The 22,411-nt window shown below is 39.2% G+C and overlaps 1 protein-coding gene across 3 annotated transcripts in view; it reads left to right on the forward strand.

Moving 5' to 3' along the window:
- Window positions 1-22,411, forward strand: part of GSL04 (glucan synthase-like 4) — a 147,684-nt gene that overhangs the window by 27,979 nt on the left and 97,294 nt on the right. For all 3 annotated transcript variants that reach the window (XM_088981636.1, XM_088981637.1, XM_088981638.1), the window contains exons 10-16: window positions 10,017-10,151; window positions 10,232-10,308; window positions 10,421-10,571; window positions 10,672-10,758; window positions 13,478-13,603; window positions 13,689-13,806; window positions 15,714-16,042. In XM_088981636.1, coding sequence (XP_088837762.1) covers window positions 10,017-10,151; window positions 10,232-10,308; window positions 10,421-10,571; window positions 10,672-10,758; window positions 13,478-13,603; window positions 13,689-13,806; window positions 15,714-16,042 — 1,023 coding nt within the window. The remainder of the gene's footprint in view (window positions 1-10,016; window positions 10,152-10,231; window positions 10,309-10,420; window positions 10,572-10,671; window positions 10,759-13,477; window positions 13,604-13,688; window positions 13,807-15,713; window positions 16,043-22,411) is intronic.

Below are 22,411 nucleotides of genomic sequence, written 5' to 3' on the forward strand. Positions count from 1 at the left end.
GTCCATCATATGGACCCTATGGGCCCAACACTTACATTAAGTGGTCCCTGGGCCAAGCCATCTTATAAAAACCCAGGGACTGTGGGCAGGTGCAAGATTAGCCCATCAGGTATTATCCTCAATGGTCTTACACTTAACCTCTCAGCCCTTAATGATCAAGCACTGCCCGACAAGAGAGGACCTCTCCCTCGGCTGCAAGGAACAGTGCCGCACTCTCCTCTCACATGGATCCCGGGAATTAAAACCATTTGCAAACAATTTGAAACCGTACATATATATATATATAAATATATTAATTTTGCAAAACAAAATTCCAACGATTGAAATCAACTGCTGGCAGTTTGGTTTCCATCAGAGAGAGTGCATTCCCGATCATTACCCTTTGTTCGACAAAGTGGCTGATTCTGTCACTATGATCACCCACTCAGATGAATTCTCAAATTGCCCCAACATACCCAGGTTTTGATCCCCGCTAAGGATCTCACTGATTGGCATATCAAAGGCAGCCTGATCCAACACCTAGTAAAGTGTCATAATCGAGTCTAGGGGTCAGGTGTAACTTTCCAGTTTTGCCCATCTATCTCCAAGGTCCAGGGCAAGACTGGAAATCTGGTCCGGTTCAAGGATTCAAGTAATCCCATACTGCATGTGCCTCGGGTCTTACCCTGGTGGCTGAGACAGGCCATCCCAACACTTGGTGGCACACCAGTATCAGCCTTGGCAGGATAAATCTCCCCAGACTTATCCAACGGCTGTGAACATTTAAAACTAACACGAGTCTCTATAAATGTCCAGTTTTAGGGTTTTACACAGAATTAAACCAAACAACATGAATCAAACATGCACTTTATTTATTTCCACTAAATAACAAAAGTACATCAAATCAGATTGAAGCTAAGGGCATACAAAAACTGTGTAACAGAATGTGGCAGAAGCTCTTTTAGTACCTGAATGGACAGATGCCATGAAGGAAGAAATTAATGCCCTTTATGAAAATGGCACATGGGAACTTGTAGATCTTCCTAAGGGAAAGGATCCAGTTGGATGTAAATGGGTGTTCACTGTCAAACATTGGGCTGATGGAACGGTGGAGAGGTATAAAGCTTGCTTAGTGGCAAAGGGGTTTACTCAAGTGTACGGAGTTGATTATGCAGAAACTTTTGCCCCTCTTGCCAAGATGAATTCCATTAGAGTTCTATTCTCTCTTGCTGCTAATCTGGATTGGGATCTACATCAACTTGATATCAAGAATGCATTATTGAATGATGATCTTGAAGAGGAAGTTTACATGATTCAACCCCCTGGTTTCCTGGCTCAAGGCAATGAATAGAAGGTGTGCAAGTTGAAGAAGTCTTTATACGGGCTGAAACAATCACCAAGAGCTTGGTTCAACAGATTCCATGTTGCGGTTCAGCAGAATGGATACAAGCAATGTCAATCAGATCACACATTGTTTGTGAAAAGAGGAGAAGGTAAAATGGCTGCTTTAATAGTATATGTTGATGATATAATTGTTACTGGTGACCGGAAGGATGAAATACAGAGATTGAAGAGTTTCCTTGCTACTCAGTTTGAAGTGAAGGATCTAGGGCCTCCCATATACTTCCTTGGAATTGAAGTTGCCCGCTCAAAATGGGGTATCTTCATTTCCTAAAGGAAATATGTCCTAGATTTATTTCAGGACTCTGGAAAGATGGGAGTGAAGCCAGTTGACTCTCCCATTGATCCCAACCATAAATTAGGTGACAACCAAGGTGAACCTCTCAAGAATGTGAAACAGTTTCAGAGGCTTGTAGGGAGATTGTTATATCTTTCTATGACCCGCCCAGACATTGCTTATGCTGTTTGTGTTCTCAGTCAGATCATGCATGCACCTAGGTCCACTCATCTTGAAGCAGCAGAAAGAATCCTTCGATATCTAAAAGGGTTTCCTGGTGCTGGCTTGTTATTTCAAAGACATGGGCATTTGAAAGTTGATGTTTATACAAATGCAGATTGGGTTGGATCTCAAAATGACAGAAAGTCTATTAGTGGCTACTGCACCTTTATAGAAGGGAACCTTGTTACCTGGAGGATTTAAAAGCAAAATGTGGTGGCTCGATCTAGTGCTGAAGCTGAATATCGTGCATTGACTCATGGAATAGAGGGTCTAGTATACCACTTCAACGACCACCACAACACCGGCTAGAGGCATTCTCACCTCCAGGCCCTCAAAATGGCAACTCCTTTTCAACCTTTAGAGAAGGTGGGCCGAATGGCCCATAGGCTGCTTATTCTTTCTTGTTATTTATGTTTTTCTGTAATGGGCCTTATTCTGGGCCCATCCTGTCTATATTAAGTTCTTTGTAAATTTTTGCCCAACTAAGGGCTTCCTTGTAATTATTCGAACCTATCTTAATAAAATAGTGTTAGGGTGCTGAGAGAGGTTGGGTTCGAAACTCTCATTCTCAGACCCTCATTGCCGAACTCTCAAGCTCTCCTCTCTTCAGTTTTCTTCATGGTATCAGAGCAGGCCTGAACTTCAATATTCTAGGGCTGGAAGCTTAGGCTTATGTTGCCTGATTCTTGGAGGTCATTGGAAGTGCCCAAGACCTGAATCTCTTGGGGAAGTGGTTCGGTGACCAGGAAGAATCGGAGAAAAAAAGGAAGGTGAACAGCTTGGTCCTGGTTTGAAGCTCTAAACTGTAAGTTGTGCTCAGATTTCTGGGTTATTTTCTGATGTGTTTGGACTGTTGAAGTGTCCGAAAATTTCTGGTTGTTCTGTACTACTTTCGGCTGTGTTTGGACTGTTGAAGTGTCCGAAGATTTCTGGTTGTTCTGTACCATCTTCGGCTGCCATTGAATCTGGTTTAACCCATAAATTTCTGGGCTGTGTTTGGACTCCTTGGACTGTCAAAACTGCCGAAACATCCTTGTAACAAGGCTGTGGATTGTTACTTACATTTGGCTGTTTTTTGGGGACTGTACGAACTGTTCTTGAGGCCTTTTTTTCTTTTTTGACAGTGGGGTTGTCTCTATAGCCCACACTGTGTTTGTAAAAAGGCTTTTTTCAGCAATACCAATTTGTATTTACTCTTCTTGGTTATTTCTTTGGTGGTTACCTTGAAGTCTAGATTTGAAAAGGTACTTCGGCTGAGTGCTCAGTGCCTAGAAGTTTCTGATTATTTCTTGAAGGCTGAACTCAGTGTATTGCCTTCTTATGGTCGGATTAACTCAGTGTATTACCTTCTTGTGGTCGCCTGAACTCAATTCTTGCTCGTCCTCATTCAGTATACTTGTAGAAGTCATCTGAAATCATATTTGAAGTGTTTACATGATGTATTCCTCAGAGTTTGAAAACAAAAGTGGTGCTGAATATGGACTGGTTCAGGGGACTCCAAGTGATTCCTTATTGACTGTGACCATAGTGAAACTAGATGGAACTAATTATCTGGCATGGCCACAATCAGTAAAGATTTATGTATATAGTAGAGGAAAGTGGGGGTTCATTTCCGGGAGTAAGAAGGCTCCCCCAGCAGATGATCCATCCTACGAGAAGTGGATGCTAGAAAGTTACATTGTCATTGGGTGGCTTGTGAAATCAATGCAGCCACAAATTAGCCAACACTACCTATGGATGAATTCAGCAAAGGAAAATTGGGACAGTGTTGCAGAAACCTATTCCCAAAAACTCAATGTGGCCCGAGCATATAAATTGAGAAGTGATGTAAAGAATTTAAGGCAAGGGGAGAAGCCTCTTGTTGTATATTTCTCAACCCTAAAGTCTCTATGGCAAGAGATTGACCTAATAGAAGCTGTAACTTGGGACACCACCAATGATGTAGAGACCTACAGAAAATTGGTTGAAAGGAACAGGGTTTTTGAGTTCTTAATTGGACTAAACCCAGAATATGATATCACAAAACAAAATATTCTTTCCAAGGAGTGTGTCTCATTGTCACAAGCTTATGCATTGCTGAGTCGCAAAGAGAGCAGAAGGGCTGTCCAGGTTCAAGGGGCTGATATTAGTGATCACTTTGCCAATATGGGGGTTAAACCTAAAGGGAATGTTGGAACTTCTGGTGACACAGGAAAGAAAGAAGTTATATGTGAGTACTGCAAGAAGCCGAAGCACACCAAAGACAAGTTTTGGAAACTACATCCTAATCTTGTTCCCATTCGGTTTCAGAAAAAAACATGATAGTAAAAGATCAGGAAGTGCAAATGTAGTTGCCGGGCCAGATAGTGAAGAGATGTCTGCTTCTGCAGAATTGGCAGCCATGAGAGCAGAATATGAAAAGTTTGGGAAGATGATCAGTCAACTGGGTGATGTGACATCTCCTTCCAACCCTTCAGGAAATCTTGCTTCTTCTGCATTTGCTCATTCAGGTATAAGGGCTTTTGCCAATCATGCTACCATTTCAGGTAATCTCAAAATCCCTTGGATTATTGACTCAGGTGCTTCTGACCATATGACCAATCTTTCTACCTTGTTTGTTTCATATGACTTGTTACCTGGACGTGATAAAATCACTTTAGCTGATGGTTCACTTGCCCTTATCTCTGGTAAGGGAACCATCAAGGCTACGGATTCCTTGATCCTACCTTCTGCCCTTCATGTACCTAAACTAAATACAAATTTGTTGGTTGTAAGTAGTTTAACCAAGTCACTAAACTGTTGTATAACATTTTTTCTTCCTACTATGTTTTTCAAGATTTGGAATCTCAGAAGGTGATTGGGAGTGGCCATGAGGCGAACGGAATATACCTGCTTGATACTCCGGGACAATGCATTGATCATCTTGGGAATGTTGCTCTCGGATCTGTTTGTTCAGACTCTGTTAGTCGGATTATGTTGTGTCATCGTCGTTTTGGTCATCTGTCTTTTTCTGCCTTGAGTCATCTATTCCCTGAACTGTTTAAGGGAATTAGTTTGTCCAGTCTTCGTTGTAAGTTTTGTGAATTGTCAAAGCATTGTAGAAACAATTATCCTTTGAGCAATAAAATATCTTCTTCTCTTTTTAATATTGTGCACTCTGATGTGTGGGGGCCTTTCCACTTACCTTCCATGGGTGGCTACAAATATTTTATCCTGTTTATTGATGACTTTTCTCGGTTCACTTGGATATTTCTGATGAAATCCCGTGATGAAGTTCCAAGACTTGTAAGACAATTCCATGAATTTGTTCTAACCCAATTTGATACCAGGATTAAAATCTTCAGATCTGACAATGCAAAAGAATACTTTGAGAAGAACCTATTTTGCTATCTCTCTGACATGGGGGTTATTCATCAAAGTTCATGTGCTAGGACCCCAGAACAGAATGGGGTTGCTGAGAGGAAAAATAGGCATATTATTGAAGTTGCAAGAAGTATCTTATTTGCCTCACATGTTCCTACAAGGTTTTGGGGTGATGCTGTTCTTACTGCTACCTACCTTATAAACCGTATGCCATCCAGGGTTTTGGGGTTTAAGTCTCCCTTCAATCTCCTTCATCCGAACAAGGACCTTTTTCTTGTCCCTATTCATGTCTTTGGCTGCACCTGTTATGTACATGTTCCAAGTGTCCAAAGGCATAAATTTGAACCCAAAGCTCAAAAGTGTATCTTCCTTGGTTATTCCCCCCACACAGAAGGGTTATTGTTGTTTTGATCCAAAACTGGCACTCGGTATGTCTCAATGGATGTCACCTTTTGATGAACTTTCCCCCTTTTATGGTTACTCTCCAAAAGGACATTGTCCACAGGGGGAGGATTTGTCACAGGTGTTTGCTCTTCCTCTTCCTGTCCCTGTTGAGTCTCTTGATGTGCCTGCTTCTCTTTCAAATGTTTCAAGGGTGGATTAGTCATTCCATTCTCCCTATCCCAGTGTTCTTCCCTCTTTACCTCCTCGTCCTATCCTCAATCCCAAGGTGTATTAAAGGCAAAGATCCAGAAATGTGCAGGTTATTTCTTCTACAATACATGAGCCTCATACACTTGCAGTCACAGAAGAGACAACTGGTACTGATTCAGCACCTTTGGAGTCATTCTTCCCTGATCTTGATATTCCCATTGCTGTTAGGAAAGCAAAATGGAAGTGCACTGCACACTGTATTTCCAAGCACCTTTCTTACAGTTTGCTTTCACCTTCATACTTTGCCTATCTCTCTTCTTTTGCTTCTAACCCTATTCCCAGGTCTGTGTCAGAAGCTTTTTAGATTCCAGAATGGAGGGATGCTATGAGATTTGAAATCGATGCCCTACACAAGAATGGCACATGGGAAGTGGTGGATTTGCCTGAAGGGAAGGATCCAGTCGGTTGCAAGTGGATCTTTACTATCAAATACCGAGCTGATGGCACCATTGAAAGGTACAAGGCCAGGCTGGTTGCAAAAGGCTATACACAGACATATGGGATTGATTATTTGGAGACCTGTGCACCTGTTGCCAAGATGACATCTGTGAGGGTTCTTCTATCTTTAGCTGCTCACTTTGACTGGTCCCTTTATCAATTGGATGTGAAGAATGCATTTCTAAATGATGAATTACATGTGGAGGTTTATATGTTTCTTTCTCTAGGGATGTATGGAACTGATATGAAATAGAAGGTATGCAGGCTGAAGAAATCTCTTTATGGACTAAAACAGTCCCCTAGAGCATGGTTTGAGAGATTTAGAGCAGCACTTGTTAACTTTGGTTATGTGCAGACACAATCCGATCATACTCTTTTTGTGAAGAGGAGTGGACCTCTGGTAGTATACCTCATTGTGTATGTAGATGATATTGTAGTGACTGGTAATGATGTTTCAGGAATTCATGATCTAAAATCTTTTCTCCATATAGAGTTTGAGATTAAAGATTTTGGGGAATTGAGATACTTTCTTGGCATAGAAGTGGCTCGATCCAAGGATGGGATTCTTATCTCCCAAAGGAAGTATGTTCTTGACTTGCTCTTTGAAACTGGAAAGATGGGTGCTAGACCAGTTGCTACTCCTATTGATATGAGTCATAAGCTCTCAGCCTTAGAAGGGACATTGTTAGAAGACAAAGGAATCTTTTAGACTTTTTGGGAAACTTTTGTACCTATGCATGAATCGGCCAGATATTGCATATGCAGTCAGTTGCATTAGCCAATTCATGCATGCTTGGTATGATCTACTTCTGGGAAACTTGAAGCCTACACCGATGCTGATTGGGCCGGAAATATTGATGACAGAAGATCTACTTCTGGGTATTGCAGCTTGGTGGCTGGTAATGTTGTTTCTTGGAGAAGCAAGAAACAATCGGTTGCTGCTCGGTCTTTTGCTGAAGCTGAATACAGGGCCATGGCACATGGAATTTCTGAATTATTATGGCTAAAATCATTGATGGAAGAACTTGGGGTTGAACTGTGATAATCAGGCTGCCATCAACATTGCTCACAACCCAGTGCAACATGATAGAACCAAGCATATTGAAGTTGATCGACACTTCATTAGGGAAAAAGGTCTCTTCGGGTGAAGTGTGTTTTCCTTTCATCACATCTGAAGGACAGTTGGCAGATTTTCTCACCAAAGGCATTCCCAAGGCAAAACTTCAGCATGATACCAGCAAGCTTGGCATGATTGACAACTATGCTTCAGCTTGAGGGGGAGTGTAGAGAAGGTGGGCCGAATGGCCCATAGGCTGTTTATTCTTTGTTGTTATTTATGTTTTTCTGTAATGGGCCTTATTCTGGGCCCATCCTGTCTATATTAAGTTCTTTGTAAATTCTTGCCCAATTAAGGGCCTCCTTGTAATTATTCAAACCTATTTTAATAAAATAGTGTTAGGGTGCTGAGAGAGGTTGGGTTTGAAACTCTCATTCTCAAACCCTCATTGCCGAACTCTCAAGCTCTCCTCTCTTCAGTTTTCTTCACAGCCCTTTATCGAGTCTTCAATCAGGTCAGTTGTAGGATGATAAAACCTACTGTGAAGCTGGCAGCGAACCCAGGAAGAAGACAGCCACAAGAAAACACGAGACCTTATTGCTCTGGTACCATGTGAATAAACCCTAGTTGATTCTAGGTCAAAGTGGAGAAGATGAAAGAAGAAAGCAAAGAGAAATAAGAAGAAGAAGGAGAGAAGAAGAGTGTTCGGCCAGACTAGAAGAGAGAATGTGAAAAATCACTCTCCTAGCCGACCCACTTGAATTTTATTCATAAAACTTAGAGTTACAAGAAAGACAATTCTGTCCCTCATAGAAGATGGGACACATAGCTTAAACTCAGATACAATAGACCTTTCACTCTCAAGGAGATACACTAGAATGGCCAAAATACCCCTGACTCGAGCATTCTAACAAGATATATATATATATATATTTTTTGATGTTCAGTTTCTGTCATATTACTCCGAAGAATTAGTCTATTTAACTCTTTTGTGTACTCCTTTACACTCTTTTTTCATTGCCTTAAATTCTGCACCTTTTGGTAAAGAGTTTTCTCATAATCCAGTGGTAAGAATTGTAAAGCTTGCGCTATTTGGTCTTTCCATCACTGGTTGTTATTCCTTTCTTGCTGATCACCATCTGATTGCTCAATGTCTTCTTCATTTGATTTCACTAAGAATGTTAGTGAGCTGTTCATAAACTCTAGGAGCTTGTTTTCTTCATTCCAACTCCAAATCACTTGCTATGTCACCATCCCTAGCAGCATTTCGAGCTACAAGAACTTGCTCTAATACCACTTGATGTGGACAGAAAAACAACTTATATGCAAAACTTTAAGTGTACAACTATATTAAGCTGAAAATAAGAAAACAAGTTGGATCCTTAGGGATTTTAGCCCAAGGTTTAGCATGTTGGTGTCGGTGGAAACGTCAATTGTCCAAATATAAGAAACATGGCAGAAATGTCGAAAATGTCAATGTTAGGTTGCTTCTTTGCAACTTGGGGGATAAAGGTTCAAATCTTGGAAACAACCTCTCTGTATGTGTAGGGGTAAGGCTGCATACATCTGTCCCTCCTCAGATCCCTCTTTGGCGGGAGCCTTGTGCATTGGGCTGCCCTTTTTTCTTGTACTACACATAGTACTGGTAGTGTTCACAGGGAAATGTGTTGATTCCAATAAAATTTCATGTTGCTACCCATGGAAGTAGAAATGAAAATATGTTGTGGAAACTATCTCTTGTACTCCACATAGTGTGGTTGATTCTAGTAAAATTTTGTGTCACTACCCATGGAAATGGAAATATGTTGTGAAAATATTAGAGACATTAGGGACATTTCAAACCATGTTTTAGACCTAAATCTGAAGTAGAACTCCTCTTGGAACAGTTCCGTGACAGTAACAATGGTGTTAATCTGGCCTCTTGCATAGACACACAATGATAAAGGGATTGAAAGGCACCAAAATGGGTCGACTCCTCAAAACCCAAGCTCCAAATGCTTCAAAACCCTAGCTGGAGCTGAGCTACAACTTAAGAAGGAGAGAAAAAAAACCAAAAGACCACTTCAGAAATATTTACACATAAACCCCTAGAATGGCTTGCTGGAGAAACCAACTAAAATATTTACACATAAGCCCCTAGAATGTTCTCCCTTCACTAACAATTTCTCAAGAACAAAATTAACTTCAAACAAACTCCCAAAAGATAACTTCTACTACAAAAACACTCAAGAGACCAAAACCCAACAGATGCACACCCAAACCCAGCTCCCCTTGACCAGAATATGGCTTATAAAATGATGAAAATACCCTAGGTTCCAAATTGACTACAAAACTTCCCATGACAACTATTTGGAGATCCTACTACAAAAATGAACTCAAACATATTTACATCTCTTTTTTCTTTATTCTTTTATTCTTTTTCTTTTTTGGGCTCATCACGTAATCTAGCATAGAAAGCAATGCTTCCCTATTATGTATATTACTATGTATCAATTGAGAATCAGTAGATAGAGTAGCTTAGCATTGTTGCAACAATAACTGAATCAAGAAATCTGTTAATTTTCTTCTTAATGCTATTAAATATGTTTCCTCTGCTAACTAAAATGAACTTTTATGTCTTCTCTATGTTATTTTTCCTTCTTTCAGATGGCACATGAATTGTATGGTGTGTTATCTGGTGGTTTAAGCATTACAGAGGAAAACAAAATCCCAGCATATGGAAGAGGAGCTGAGTCTTTCCTTGAGAAAGTAGTTACCCCAATATACAGGGTTATATTTGAGGTGCTTTATCTCCTGACTATTGTATCTTCTTGCATAAATATTTCTATTTAGATTCTAAGTCTGGTTTTTGAAAACTGAAGGAGGCAACTAAGGAAGAAAGTGGATTGGGTGATCATTCTAAATGGAGAAACTATGATGATTTGAACGAGTTTTTCTGGTCGGCATCATCTTTCTGCTTATGTTACCTTTTCTATTTCTTTACACTGCAATGCCACTTCCCTTAAAAAAGCTGGGAATTTGGGAGAATCATTTCTGATTAACTCTTGCAGGTCTCTTGATTGCTTCCAGCTTGGTTGGCCCCTCTATCTGGGTCATGATTTCTTCCGCACACAGCCTTTCGGAGATGGTCATGTTACAAATGCTTCACTTACAGATACAGAAGAAAATATGAAGAAAGAAGAAAAGGAAGAAGTAAAGATAGTAAGTTGTCTTGTTACACTTAACATAGACAGTAGATTTATTGGATTCCTTCCAGCTTAGTTGGCCCCTCTGTCTGAATCATGATTTCTTCCGCACACAGCTTTTCGGAGATGGTCATGATACAAATGCTTCACTTACAGCTACAGAAGAAAACAGGAAGAAAGAAGAAAAGGAAGAAGTAAAAATAGTAAGTTGTCTTGTTACACTTACCCTAGACAGTAGATTTATTGGATTCTAGTAAAAATCTTCAGAGAAAAAGTTGAAATTACATAATACCTTTCATTCTCAATTTGCTCAAAATGGTATGGGAGCTTACATGAGTTATACTCTTTATTAAAACCTTACTAAACTTTCAAATAAACTCCCTAAAATATCCTAGGATATCCATACGTTTTAAGACCAAAATCTACTAATTTTATTTCCTATAATACCATGGTTCCACATTCCACTATAACTCACATGTGGGTTAACCAAATTAAGTGGGATTTAAACCATAAATACTATGTTTTTGGGTGATTCAGGTTATGGGGTCCATGTGGGAAAGCTTTGACTTTGGCCATTGACCAATGTTTACAATCTACACATTCTAGAAACTGTATTTTGGATTGATGAAGGCCTTCCTCTGGACTAATCTTCATGAAATTTTTATGGATGCTTCTATAAGAACTCTATCATTCCAAAAATTCATTTTAATCCAACAGCTGCACGAGAGGAATTAATCCTGCAAATTCTGCCCAGAGTTTGGACTATTATGCATAACTGTTTTCTCTTGCATTATCTTTTTTGATTTAGAAAATGCTTGTTGAAATCTGTTTTTCCATTTTGACAGTAGTTTTAAGGAATAAAGAACACTCCTAATAAGGGGCTGCATTGAGCTAAGCAGTCCTGACATAATGGTGTAGTTTTCTGTACCCACTTTTCATAAGAAGGATAAGAAGAATCAGGTGCTTTCGTCTTTCTTTGTTCATTTCTTAGGGAACAGGTGATATATCATTCTGGATTTAAAGACACACCCAGGGAAAATTTAGGGATTAATTCATGGTTACCATTTATGGTGGGTAGGATTGTTAATCTCAGTCTTTATAGTGTCTTTCTTTGAAGTTGAAAGTGCATGCATGGTGAAATCTCATTATGAGCCGATTGTAACATTTACATTTTTATTTAATGAATTTCCTCTTTATTTACCATAAAACATTTAAATGGTAAAATCTCTGTAGTGTCTGAAGGCAACCATGCAGTCCAAGCAAAGAAGAAGATAGTGAGAAAACTGAGAGCTGGGAGCCAAAAGTTAGTGTAGGTGGCTGCTCCACACATTATTATATCAGGGCAACCATAAGAGAGGGTAAAAGGACATATTTATCACTGATTACAAAAGAAGCATGTAAACAGTACAGACAAACATCATAGACAACACTCCCCCTCAATTTGGGTTATAGATGTCAATTATTCCCAACTTGTTACAAAGCTCACTATGATGAGGAATAGCTAAACCCTTATTAAGTACATTGGCTAACTGATTTGCAGAGTTAACAAAAGGAATGCATATTTCACCCATTTCTATCTTCTCTATAATAAAATGCTTATCCAGTTAGATGTGCTTGGTTCTGTCATAGAGGACCAGATTATGAGCAATGTTGATGGCTGCCTTGTTGTCACAGTAGAGGGACATGGGTTTAATAGCAGGAAAGACTAACTATTGGAACATATTCTTCACCATAACAACTCAGAAACTCCATGTGTCTTAGCACAATATTCAGCCTCTGCACTTGACTGAGCAACTACTGTTTGCTTCTTACCCCTCCATGTAACAAGATTACCACCAATAAATGCACAGTAACTTGAGGTGGACCTTCTATCATTAGTAGAGCTGGCCCAATTGGCATTAGTATAAGCTTCAACTCTTAGATGCCCATTGTTCGCAAACAAGATACCTCTCTCCGGATGCTTCTTTAAGTACTTGAGGACCCTTAGATTTGTACTGCAACAATGTAGCCTGAATGTTTTTCAAAGTCACACAAATGTAGATTGAAATGATACCCAATTCATTAACACTGGTTCAACACTTTAGTTGTTTGAAACATCAAGGGAAAAGGAGAAACTGTTGGGGTGGCAAATATAGAGATAAACAAGAGGTTGTGTCACATATAACATGAGACTTGATTCCAATGAGTCTAAGTAGTCCCATGGATCATAATCTTCTGATCTCATTGATTGAAAAACCTTCTTATGGTCATATGCATTAGAAAAGTCCAATATGACTTTTATATGATTATTTTACCATAAAATTATAAAACCAATAAAGTTCCTTAAATCCAATTTGAGTTCACCATCATAAAATCTTGAAGTCCTTAAAATATTAGAATAGAGGTTTTTCTCCTCAAGAACTGCAAGTTACTAGAAAACCTGTTAATGACAACAGATTTCTAGTGTCACAAAACTTGGCAAAGCATGTAGGAAATTCGGGAAGATATTGGGTCAACTGACCTATTCACTTTGTATATATGGCATTACAAATAAAAACCGAATGCCACTCTTACAAGTTTATGACTTAATATTACCACACCTTTTTGGTACTTTCACAAGTATTATGAGAAAGTATTTTAAGCTAGGACTTTGTTAAGAAGGGGCATTGCACACGTAAAGTTAGTGTTCCTTTGTGTGTGTGTGTGTGTGTGTGTGTGTGTGTGTGTGTGTGTGTTTTGGAGAGGAGCATAGCTTTATTTTTTTTTTGGTGTGTTTAAGAAGAGTAAGTTATTCTTTTGAATAATTTTTTGGACCTACTGATTAGTTACTTAATGCACAATTGGCAAGATTAAGCCCTAGATCTTTTCTAAAGTTTCCCAATATGTTTCTCATTGTTATTGTATTTGCTTTAAACTAATGTCTTCTTCTCATGCTGATTTCAGACTAGTCCAAAGGAAGATCACAAAATACAATGGTTAGGGAAAACAAATTTTGTGGAGATTCGTTCATTTTGGCACCTTTTTAGGAGTTTCAATAGGATGTGGACATTTTTTATTTTAGTTCTTCAGGTACAAGTTATGTAGTGTGAAGGGGGTGAGTCTGCTCTTTCTTATGGATTTTCTATATTGCTGAATTCTTTCTGTTGGTACCTAGGCAATGATAATAATGGCATGGCATGGCCTGGAATCCCCATTTCAATTTTATGATGCAGAAGTACTTGAAGATATCATGAGCATCTTCATAACTTCCGCAATTCTTAATCTCATCAAAGGTATTATTCTTGTTGTTCAATAGTTGTTTGAAGTCATCTCAAAAGGCTAAACAATCAGGATAGTGATGCTTAGATGAATGCCATCGGTATGCTATTTCCATTGATGGAACCATTTATTAATTTTTCTGTATTTAAGCTACTCCTAGGTTCCTTTGAATAACTTAATTTCTGACCCTATCCTTTCTAGTTTTTCCACTCATCCATCTCAGCATACACTTTTTGCCACAACTGTAGTAGGTGATAAAATGAGGGAAAAGTAGACTAAGATGGTTAAGAACATGGGTTGAAGTAGTAAAAAATGATTTAAGCACTCATAATTTAACAATGGATATGGTACTGAACAGAACGGAATTGCAAAGTAGGATTTATGTAACCAACCACATTTAGTTGGGACAAGGCTTAAATGATGTTGTAATTATAGATTAAGAATTGTTTTTTGATTGGAAACTTTTCTGGTCCTTAAAATATAAACTACCAGATTTATTGCTTTCAATCATTATAACATGAATGAGACCTTTGTATCCATTTGGAGTGATTCCATGGCAGACGCATTAAGTAATCTTGTTTAAGAGAGAAATTGTCTATAGGGATCAAATATATTGGGGATATTTGTAATTTGACCAGTTGCATTTAGAAAAAGGAGCAGGATAGATTGGCATTGCTATTCTATTTCTCTCATAATTAATAAAAACTAACATTGTTATCAAGAAAAGAAGAGGCAAGTTGTATATGATGTAATAAGCTTGGTAAGTTTAGGATTCATATTTGTTATCTGTCATTGATGTCGAGAAGGCAAGAGGAAGGAGAGAGAGGAGTGAAACATCGGTGATCCAAAAGTGTGTCATGGTGCCTGCACCAATGTTTTATTAAGATTATTGTTTAAAACATTGTAAAATGACCAAAAAGCCTTAGGCACAAAATACAAGGGTTATAGAATTATAACACTCCCCCTCAAGTTGGGTGATACCAATCGTTTCCAAGTTGTTATGTAGTTTATTATGACACATTACGCTCTTAGTAAATATATTAACTACTTGCTCCTTAGAGCTTACAAATATAAGGAAGATTTCATCCCTTTCAATCTTCTCATGAATGAAAATGCTTGTCAACTTCTCTATGTTTAGTCCTATCATGTTGAACTGGGTTGTGTGAAATTTTGATGCCTGCCTTGTTCACAATAAAGAGAAATTTAACCTAAAGCTGGAAACCCCAGCTCTACCAGTAAGTTTTTTAACTATATTACTTACCATTTTCATGTGCCATGGCTTGACATTCTGCCTCAACACTTTCTCTTGCCACTACATTTTGTTTTTGGTTTCTGTAGGTCTTTAGATTTCCACCTATAAAGGTGCAATAATCCATAGTAGATCTCTAATCATCAATGGATCCTAGAAAGGTGCAATGGCCCCTTTTCACAGTGAGGGCATAACACTGTCTGGATGCTCATTCCTTTGCTTTGTAGCTTGTCCCTTGTCAAACATTTTCCTAATGTTGCTGAAAATGCCAATGGTTAGGACCGTATCCAGTCCACCCCATCCCAAGACACCATAGTTGGCACCGGCATTGGTTGATGGCTTTTTTTTTGCTGTCCATGCCATAAATACTACTTTTTGTAGGTACAGTGCTGTTCCATATCTCCTTTGATGGGAATTGACCTATATCTGATTGTTGCGTCTGGTTGAAGGAGGATTTTACTATTTAATCTTAATGTGTCCTTGAAGCATTTTTTTCCTTGTGTTCACAGCTATCTCTTATCTCTCTTGTTATGTATGCATTATAGTAACAAAAAAAATAATTTACCCTAATAATTAGGTATATTGTCTTTAGTTTCTTTATCCAAACCATTTTCTATTCTTGGTAGACTGTAACAACTGTTTTACAAGCTAAAGCAAGGTTTACACTTGCAGCCATTCTTGATATTGTCTTTATGTGGAAAGCAAGGCACTTAATGGACTTCTCTCAGATCCTGAGATATATACTGAAGCTTGTTGTATCAGTGACATGGATCATCATTCTTCCTGTTTATTATGCCGACTCTAGAAGACACTCTACTTGCCATGCCAAACAATATGGGAGTTGGGTTGGAGAATGGTGTGTTTCTTCCTATATGGTGGCAATTGCATTTTATTTGGTGACCAATGCAGTAGGGCTGGTGTTGTTTCTAGTTCCTGCAGTTGGCAGATACATTGAGACCTCAAATCTGTGGGTGTTCACTGTTTTGTCTTGGTGGTCACAGGTATTGCTCAATGTTTTTCTGGGATGTATTAAGGATTATTAGTTGAATGCACTGTTCTGCTAGTAAATTCATGTATCCTACCAGCTTTTTCTTGATTAACAACAATTAAAATTTTATTGATGCACATCCAGTCCTGTATATTGCTAAGTGCTAGCTGCTAAGCACTCCTTTAAAAAAGTTGACTATATTTTATTAAGTTGTGTATAATTAAAAATATTTCATAAAGGAAAGTAAAAAGAAAAAGTCATCTATAATGATAAACTTGAAAAAAATAACGGGTTTAAAGAGAAAAATGAATCATATCAAAACAAATCATTTGCATGATATCTATGTACATTTAAATTCAAAGGCTTACATTTATATGAGTATGTAACTATTTCATGTTGTTACCCATAGAAATGAAAATATTTTGTCTAAGTATTTAAACATTTTGTCTAAAGTGGTCTGCTACATTAAAAATGGGTGAAATGGACAAATCAGTTGGTAGCTCAATTTCATATGCATTGTCACCAAACCATCTCAGCACTTGACATGGACCAATCTTTTTCTGCTTCAACTTATGGTAGGTCCCAACTGGAAACCTCTCAGGCCGCAAATAAACCATGACTAAATCGTCTTCATGAAACTCTTTCATTCGACGATGCTTATCTCTAGCTTCTTTATACCTTAGATTGTTTTCTTTCAGCTTCTGTTGTATATTCTCTTGAATCTCTCAAATGGATTCAGCTAAAGCTTCGGCATCATCACCACTCGCCGCAACCTTGTTATAGGAGCTAGATCAACAACACTTTTTGGTGACCGACCGTACAAAACCTTAAAAGGAATCTTCCCTGTAAATCTATTAACTGAATCATTGAAGGCAAATTCAGCTTGTGGTAGGATGAGATCCCATTGCTTTAAGTAGTCTCCAACTAGGCTCCTCAACAAGTTGCCTAGGCTTTAGTTAACCACTTCAGTTTGTCCATCTCTTTGTGGGTGAAATGTACTGCTATATTGTAGAGTAGTACCCATACACTTCTATAAAGTTCTCCAAAAGTGGCTAAGGAATCTTGTGTCATGATCTGATGTGATAGATCTTGGCAATCCATGCAACCGAACAACTTCTTTGAAAAACAAGTTAGCTACATGAAAAGCATCAGAAGTCTTTTGGCAACCAATAAAGTGGGTCATTTTGGAAAAACGATCAACCATAACAAAAATAGAATCATTACCCTAGCTGTTCTTGGCAACCCCAACACAAAATCCATAGTAATACCAGTTTGCAGTGCTTCTGGTATGGGTAAGGGAAGATACAAACTTGTATTTTGATGCTGCCCCTTAGATGTTTGGCACTCGTGACATCTATCAACATAATAGAACACATCCTTTTGTAGCCTTGGCCAAAAGTACCTTTTGGAGACCATTTCAAGTGTCTTCTTGCGTCCAAAATGTCCCTTGCAATGCAAATCAGCAATCAGTAATGGCCTCAAGGATCTTGATGGAATACATAACCTATTGCCCATGAATAGGTAACCATCATTCAACACAAACTTGGCTTGAATATCCTTGTCACCTGCTGTATAGCTTCTACAAATAGGGCCAAAATAAGGGTCATCTTGGTATTGGTCTTTGATGGAGCTGAATCCCACAACATTAGTAGACATTGTTGAAACCAAGTTGTTAAGTTGACTGTTTTTATGTATTGCTGGTTCGGCTGATAAGTGTACATGTTAGTTTGTATTGGGTTTTAAGCTGTTAGGTACTGGGCCTTTGTTGTTGGGCCTAAGTCTGTTTAGTGTTTTAAGCAGTCTGGGTGTCCCATCACTAATCAGGGGCATTCCAGACATTTCATGTAACACTGTATTGTAATCTACTATAAATAATAGTACTGTCGACTGGGTTACTCAGTTTGACATTCTCAGCACTTGTTTGCCTTCACCTCTCTTCTACTACTTCAGCTACAATCTTTCAGCAAACATGGTATCAGAGCATTGAGCGATCTTCTGGTTACAGCTGACGCCAACTCTTCTCTCTTGCTTGCTTTCTCCTTTTTTTTCTTCTTGGTTTCTGCAGAAAAACCCTAGGGTTGCTGTAGAACAGAACAGGGTTCGAACCTATGGTTTCTCTTGGTTGTAGGGCACAAGGGAGGTAAAACCCAGAAGTTGATGCCCTACTAGGCTGCTTCTAGTAGTTAGTAGCCATTCGGCTGCTAAGAGAGGTCTGTATAGGACAGACCTAGGTTGAGGACTGATTTCAGCAGTCCTAGTATTAGTCGTAGGGGTGAGCACTCTCTACAGTTGCAGAAGTCAAAGCCCAAGTGAAGTCTGCATAGTGCAGTGGTGGAGAGCTCTCAGTTTCAATTGCAGAAGTCGAAGCCCAAGTGAAGTCTGCATAGTGCAGTGTGGAGAGCTCTCAGTTTCAGGTCAGTTACTTGCTCACAGAATTCTTCTTGATGCTATAACTATTCCACTTCAGGACTGTGACCACTTCGGCTAGTCTGAGATAGTGTTATTTACACACAGTCTGCATCCAAGATGTCTTCAATATCCGGAGAGGTCTCTTCTAGGGATAACATACCTGGTGGGAGGTCTTCAAATCTGGAGAACCCGAATCTGCACAGCTTGCAGATTATAAGTGTGTTGCTGGATGAATACAACTTCAGGGAGTGGTCCGTTTCTGCAATGCTTTTTATTACTTCCCGTGAACTAACAGGTTATTTAGATGGGAAGAAGAAGGAACCCGAAGTTGGCAGTGTGGAGTATGCAGTGTGGTGCAAGGACAATGCCACCGTTATGCCCCGGCTGCTTGCTTCTATGGCTCCTCGAGTTGCCAGGACTGTTCAACACTTTCCCACAGCAGGTAAGATTTACGAAAATTTCAACTCTTGCATAATGGCATAAAACTCAACATCATAAGTGGAATACCTCTTTCTAGCATCATTGAGTTTCTCACTTAAGTAATCAACTGGATGGCCTTCTCGTCTAAGGACAGCTCCAATCCCAACATGGGATGCATCACATTCAACTTCAAAGAGCTTGTTAAAATCAGGTAAATCCAATAGCCAGCCTTCATTATCCTTATCTTTAGCTCTTGGAAGCTTTTCTCAGCTGTGTGAGTCCAAGTAAATTCACCTCTTTTCAAGCATTCAGTAATGGGTGCCACAATAGTGCTGAAATTCTTTATAAACCGACGATAAAAAGTTGCTAGCCCATGGAAACCAGAATTTCAGTCAAGGTCTTTGGTATTGGCCACTCTTGAATCGCTTGAACTTTTTTTTGATCCACCTCAATGCGCTTGGCTGAAACAACATACCCCAAAAACACCAACCGATCTGTCATAAAATTACACTTATTCAAATTTACATATAGTTGATTTTGTTTTAAGACTTCTAGGATATCTCTCAAGTGTCCTAAGTGGCTGCCATGATCTTTGTTGTAGATGAGTATGTCATCAAAATAAACTACCACAAACTTCCCCATGAACGACCTTAAAACTTGGCTCATGAACCTCATAAAGGTGCTAGGAGCATTAGACAACCCAAATGGCATAACCAGCCATTCATAAAGACCTTCCTTAGTCTTGAATGTAGTCTTCCACTCATCCCCCTCCCGGATACGAATTTGATGGTATCCACTCTTCAGATCTATCTTTGAAAAATCTTGTCAACTAGCCAATGTGTCTAACATGTCATCAAGACGGGGTACGAGAAACCTGTATTTAACTATAATTTTGTTAATGGCACGACTGTCAACACACATACTCCAACTACCATCTTTCTTTGGTGTGAGCAAAGCTGGTACAACACATGGGCTTAAGCTCTCACAAATCATCCCCTTCTTCAACAACTCCATTACTTGTCGTTGGAGCTCCTCATGCTCCTTAGGGCTCATTCTATAGTGGGGTAGGTTAGGCAATGCTGCTCCCGGCATTAAATCTATATGATGTTGTACATCTCTTAGGGGAGGAAGGCCATTGGGTAGTTCTTCAGGCATCACATTAGCATACTCATGAAGTAGCTTCTTCACCAACTCTGGAACAGGTGTTTCTTTGCTAACTTCTTTTGAAACCGACACGTAAACATGCAAATTTCCATCTTCTTGAGCCAATTTGTTTGAGGTGAAGAGAGTAGTGGTTGGTTTTGTTTCCTTCTTTGGAAATGAATCAAGTTGCATTGGTTTAAGAGTTATCTTCTTATTGTCTTTAACAAAGCTATATGTGTTCTTGTCCCCATAATGAATGGTCTTACGATCATATTGCCATGGGCGACCCAAGAGAATATGGCATGCATCCATTGGGACAACATCACACCATACCGATTCTTCAAATGTATTACCAATAAAAAAATTAACTAGGCATTTAGAAGAAACTCTTACTTCATTTCCTTTGTTGAACCACAAAATACGATATGGTTGGGGGTGTTGAACAATCTTGAGCTGTAATTTATCCACCATCTCTTGAGAAACAAGATTCTCACTACTCCCACTGTCAATAATCAGGTTACACAACTTCCCACCAGCTCCACAATGTGTTCTAAAGATATTCTTTCTCAATCAGTCCCCTGGTAGTGGTTCTTGAGGTGCAACCATAGAGTGTCATATCACTAGAGCTTTACCCTCAATATCCCCATCCAAGTTTTCTTCCTCCCCTGGTAGTGGTTCTTGAGGTGCAACCATAGAGTGTCGTATCACTAGAGCTTTACCCTCAATATCCCCATCCAAGTTTTCTTCCTCTAAAGCATTAGCTTTAGTAGTTTCAGCCACTTGCTCATCCTCAACATGGCCTATATCACCTTATTGTTCATCAGTGACTTCATCAACCGAATGTATTTGCCCTTCAATCCTTCTCTTAAGACATTCATTTGAACGATGACCCAACTCCATACACCTGAAACATCTAACAGTAGGCTGCCCTTGACTGCTCTTTGTTGCATTTGAAGTCCCTTGGACTGTAGGTCGAGTTTGGTTGATCACACGACCCCTACCCCCCAACACTTCGACCTACTGATGAAGATGTCCCTTGGACAGCACTTAGCCTCCGCTCTGAGCTCTGACTTAGTTGAGCTTTAACCTTTAGAGCTAACTGATATGCATCCTTTACCTTATACGGGCAATGTAGGCTGACTTGATCTTGTATTGGCAACCTCAAACCATTGATATATCTACTAACTTTTTGCTGTTTAGTTTCTGACATATTACTCCGAAGAGTTAATCTATTAAACTCTTTTGTGTACTCCTTCACACTCTTTTCCTGTTGCCTTAAATTCTGCACCCTTTGGTAAAGGGTTTGCTCGTAGTCTAGTGGTAAAAATTGGGATTTCAGCTTCTCTTTCTTTCTTCCCCAGGAACTAACCTTTATTTTCCCCTTCCTTTTTTTGTCCCTTTGGTAAATTTTCCACCAATCTAAGGCTGTCCCACGCATCTTTGCTGTTACAAGCTTCACTTTTCTTTCTTCATTCATTTCTTTCCAATCAAAATAATTTTCAATGCTGTCCAACCAGTTTAGAAACTCTTCAGGTTCCAATTTACCATCAAACTCAGAAATATGAAGTTGAACACCATGACCTTGATTGGATTGTGAAGAAGTTAGAGGCAGACCTATCCAAGTTGGGAATGATAAATATCTACTCCCAACTTGAAGGGGAGTGTAGAGAGCACTGATGTGGGCCCCACAGCAGTGGTCCCCACTGTGTTCGTAGGACAACATGTGTAATTATTTGTTTCAGTCATAGTAGTGTCAGCTGAGGTCAGTTTGTTATTGCAGTTGTTATTTATTTCAGTTTTTATTTACTTTATTTGTCATGTAAGTACTAAGGGCAGATTTGTTCTTTTCTCTATGTACTGAACATAACCTATAAATAGTAAGAGAGTGGCAGCGGCAGATGTGTTAGAATCTGTCCCTCCTTTCAAACCCTTGTGTTCTCTTGTTTCTCTTCTCTTCCTTCTCCTTCCTCTCACTTTTCTTCTGCTTTTCTTAACCTAAAATCTATTAGGGTTCAAGACTGATTGCAGTCTTGATCTTCTACTGATTGTAAAGCTTGCACTATTCGGTCTTCCCACCGCTGGTTGTTATTCCTTCCATGCTGATCACCTTCAGGTTGCTCAGTGTCTTCACTTGATTCTTCACCAATAATGTCAGTGAGTTGTTCATCAACTCTAGGAGCTTGTCTTCTTCTTCCTAGCTCCAAATCATTTTCTACTTCACCATCCCTAGCAGCATTTTGAGCTACAAGTTGAGCAAGATGTTCAATCTGTTCTTGTAGTCCTCTTATAGCCTCTTGGAAAACCTCTACAGTGACATGTTGTGGTCTTCTACCACCCCTACCATGGCCACCTCTTGCTGCCATGATAATATAGAAAACACAAGAAGGAGATGAACTTTGAAACAAACGCA

This window comes from Nelumbo lutea, chromosome 3 (assembly GCF_056320005.1).
Source record: "Nelumbo lutea isolate HS-2025 chromosome 3, American lotus-T2T, whole genome shotgun sequence".
Taxonomy (NCBI): domain Eukaryota; kingdom Viridiplantae; phylum Streptophyta; class Magnoliopsida; order Proteales; family Nelumbonaceae; genus Nelumbo; species Nelumbo lutea.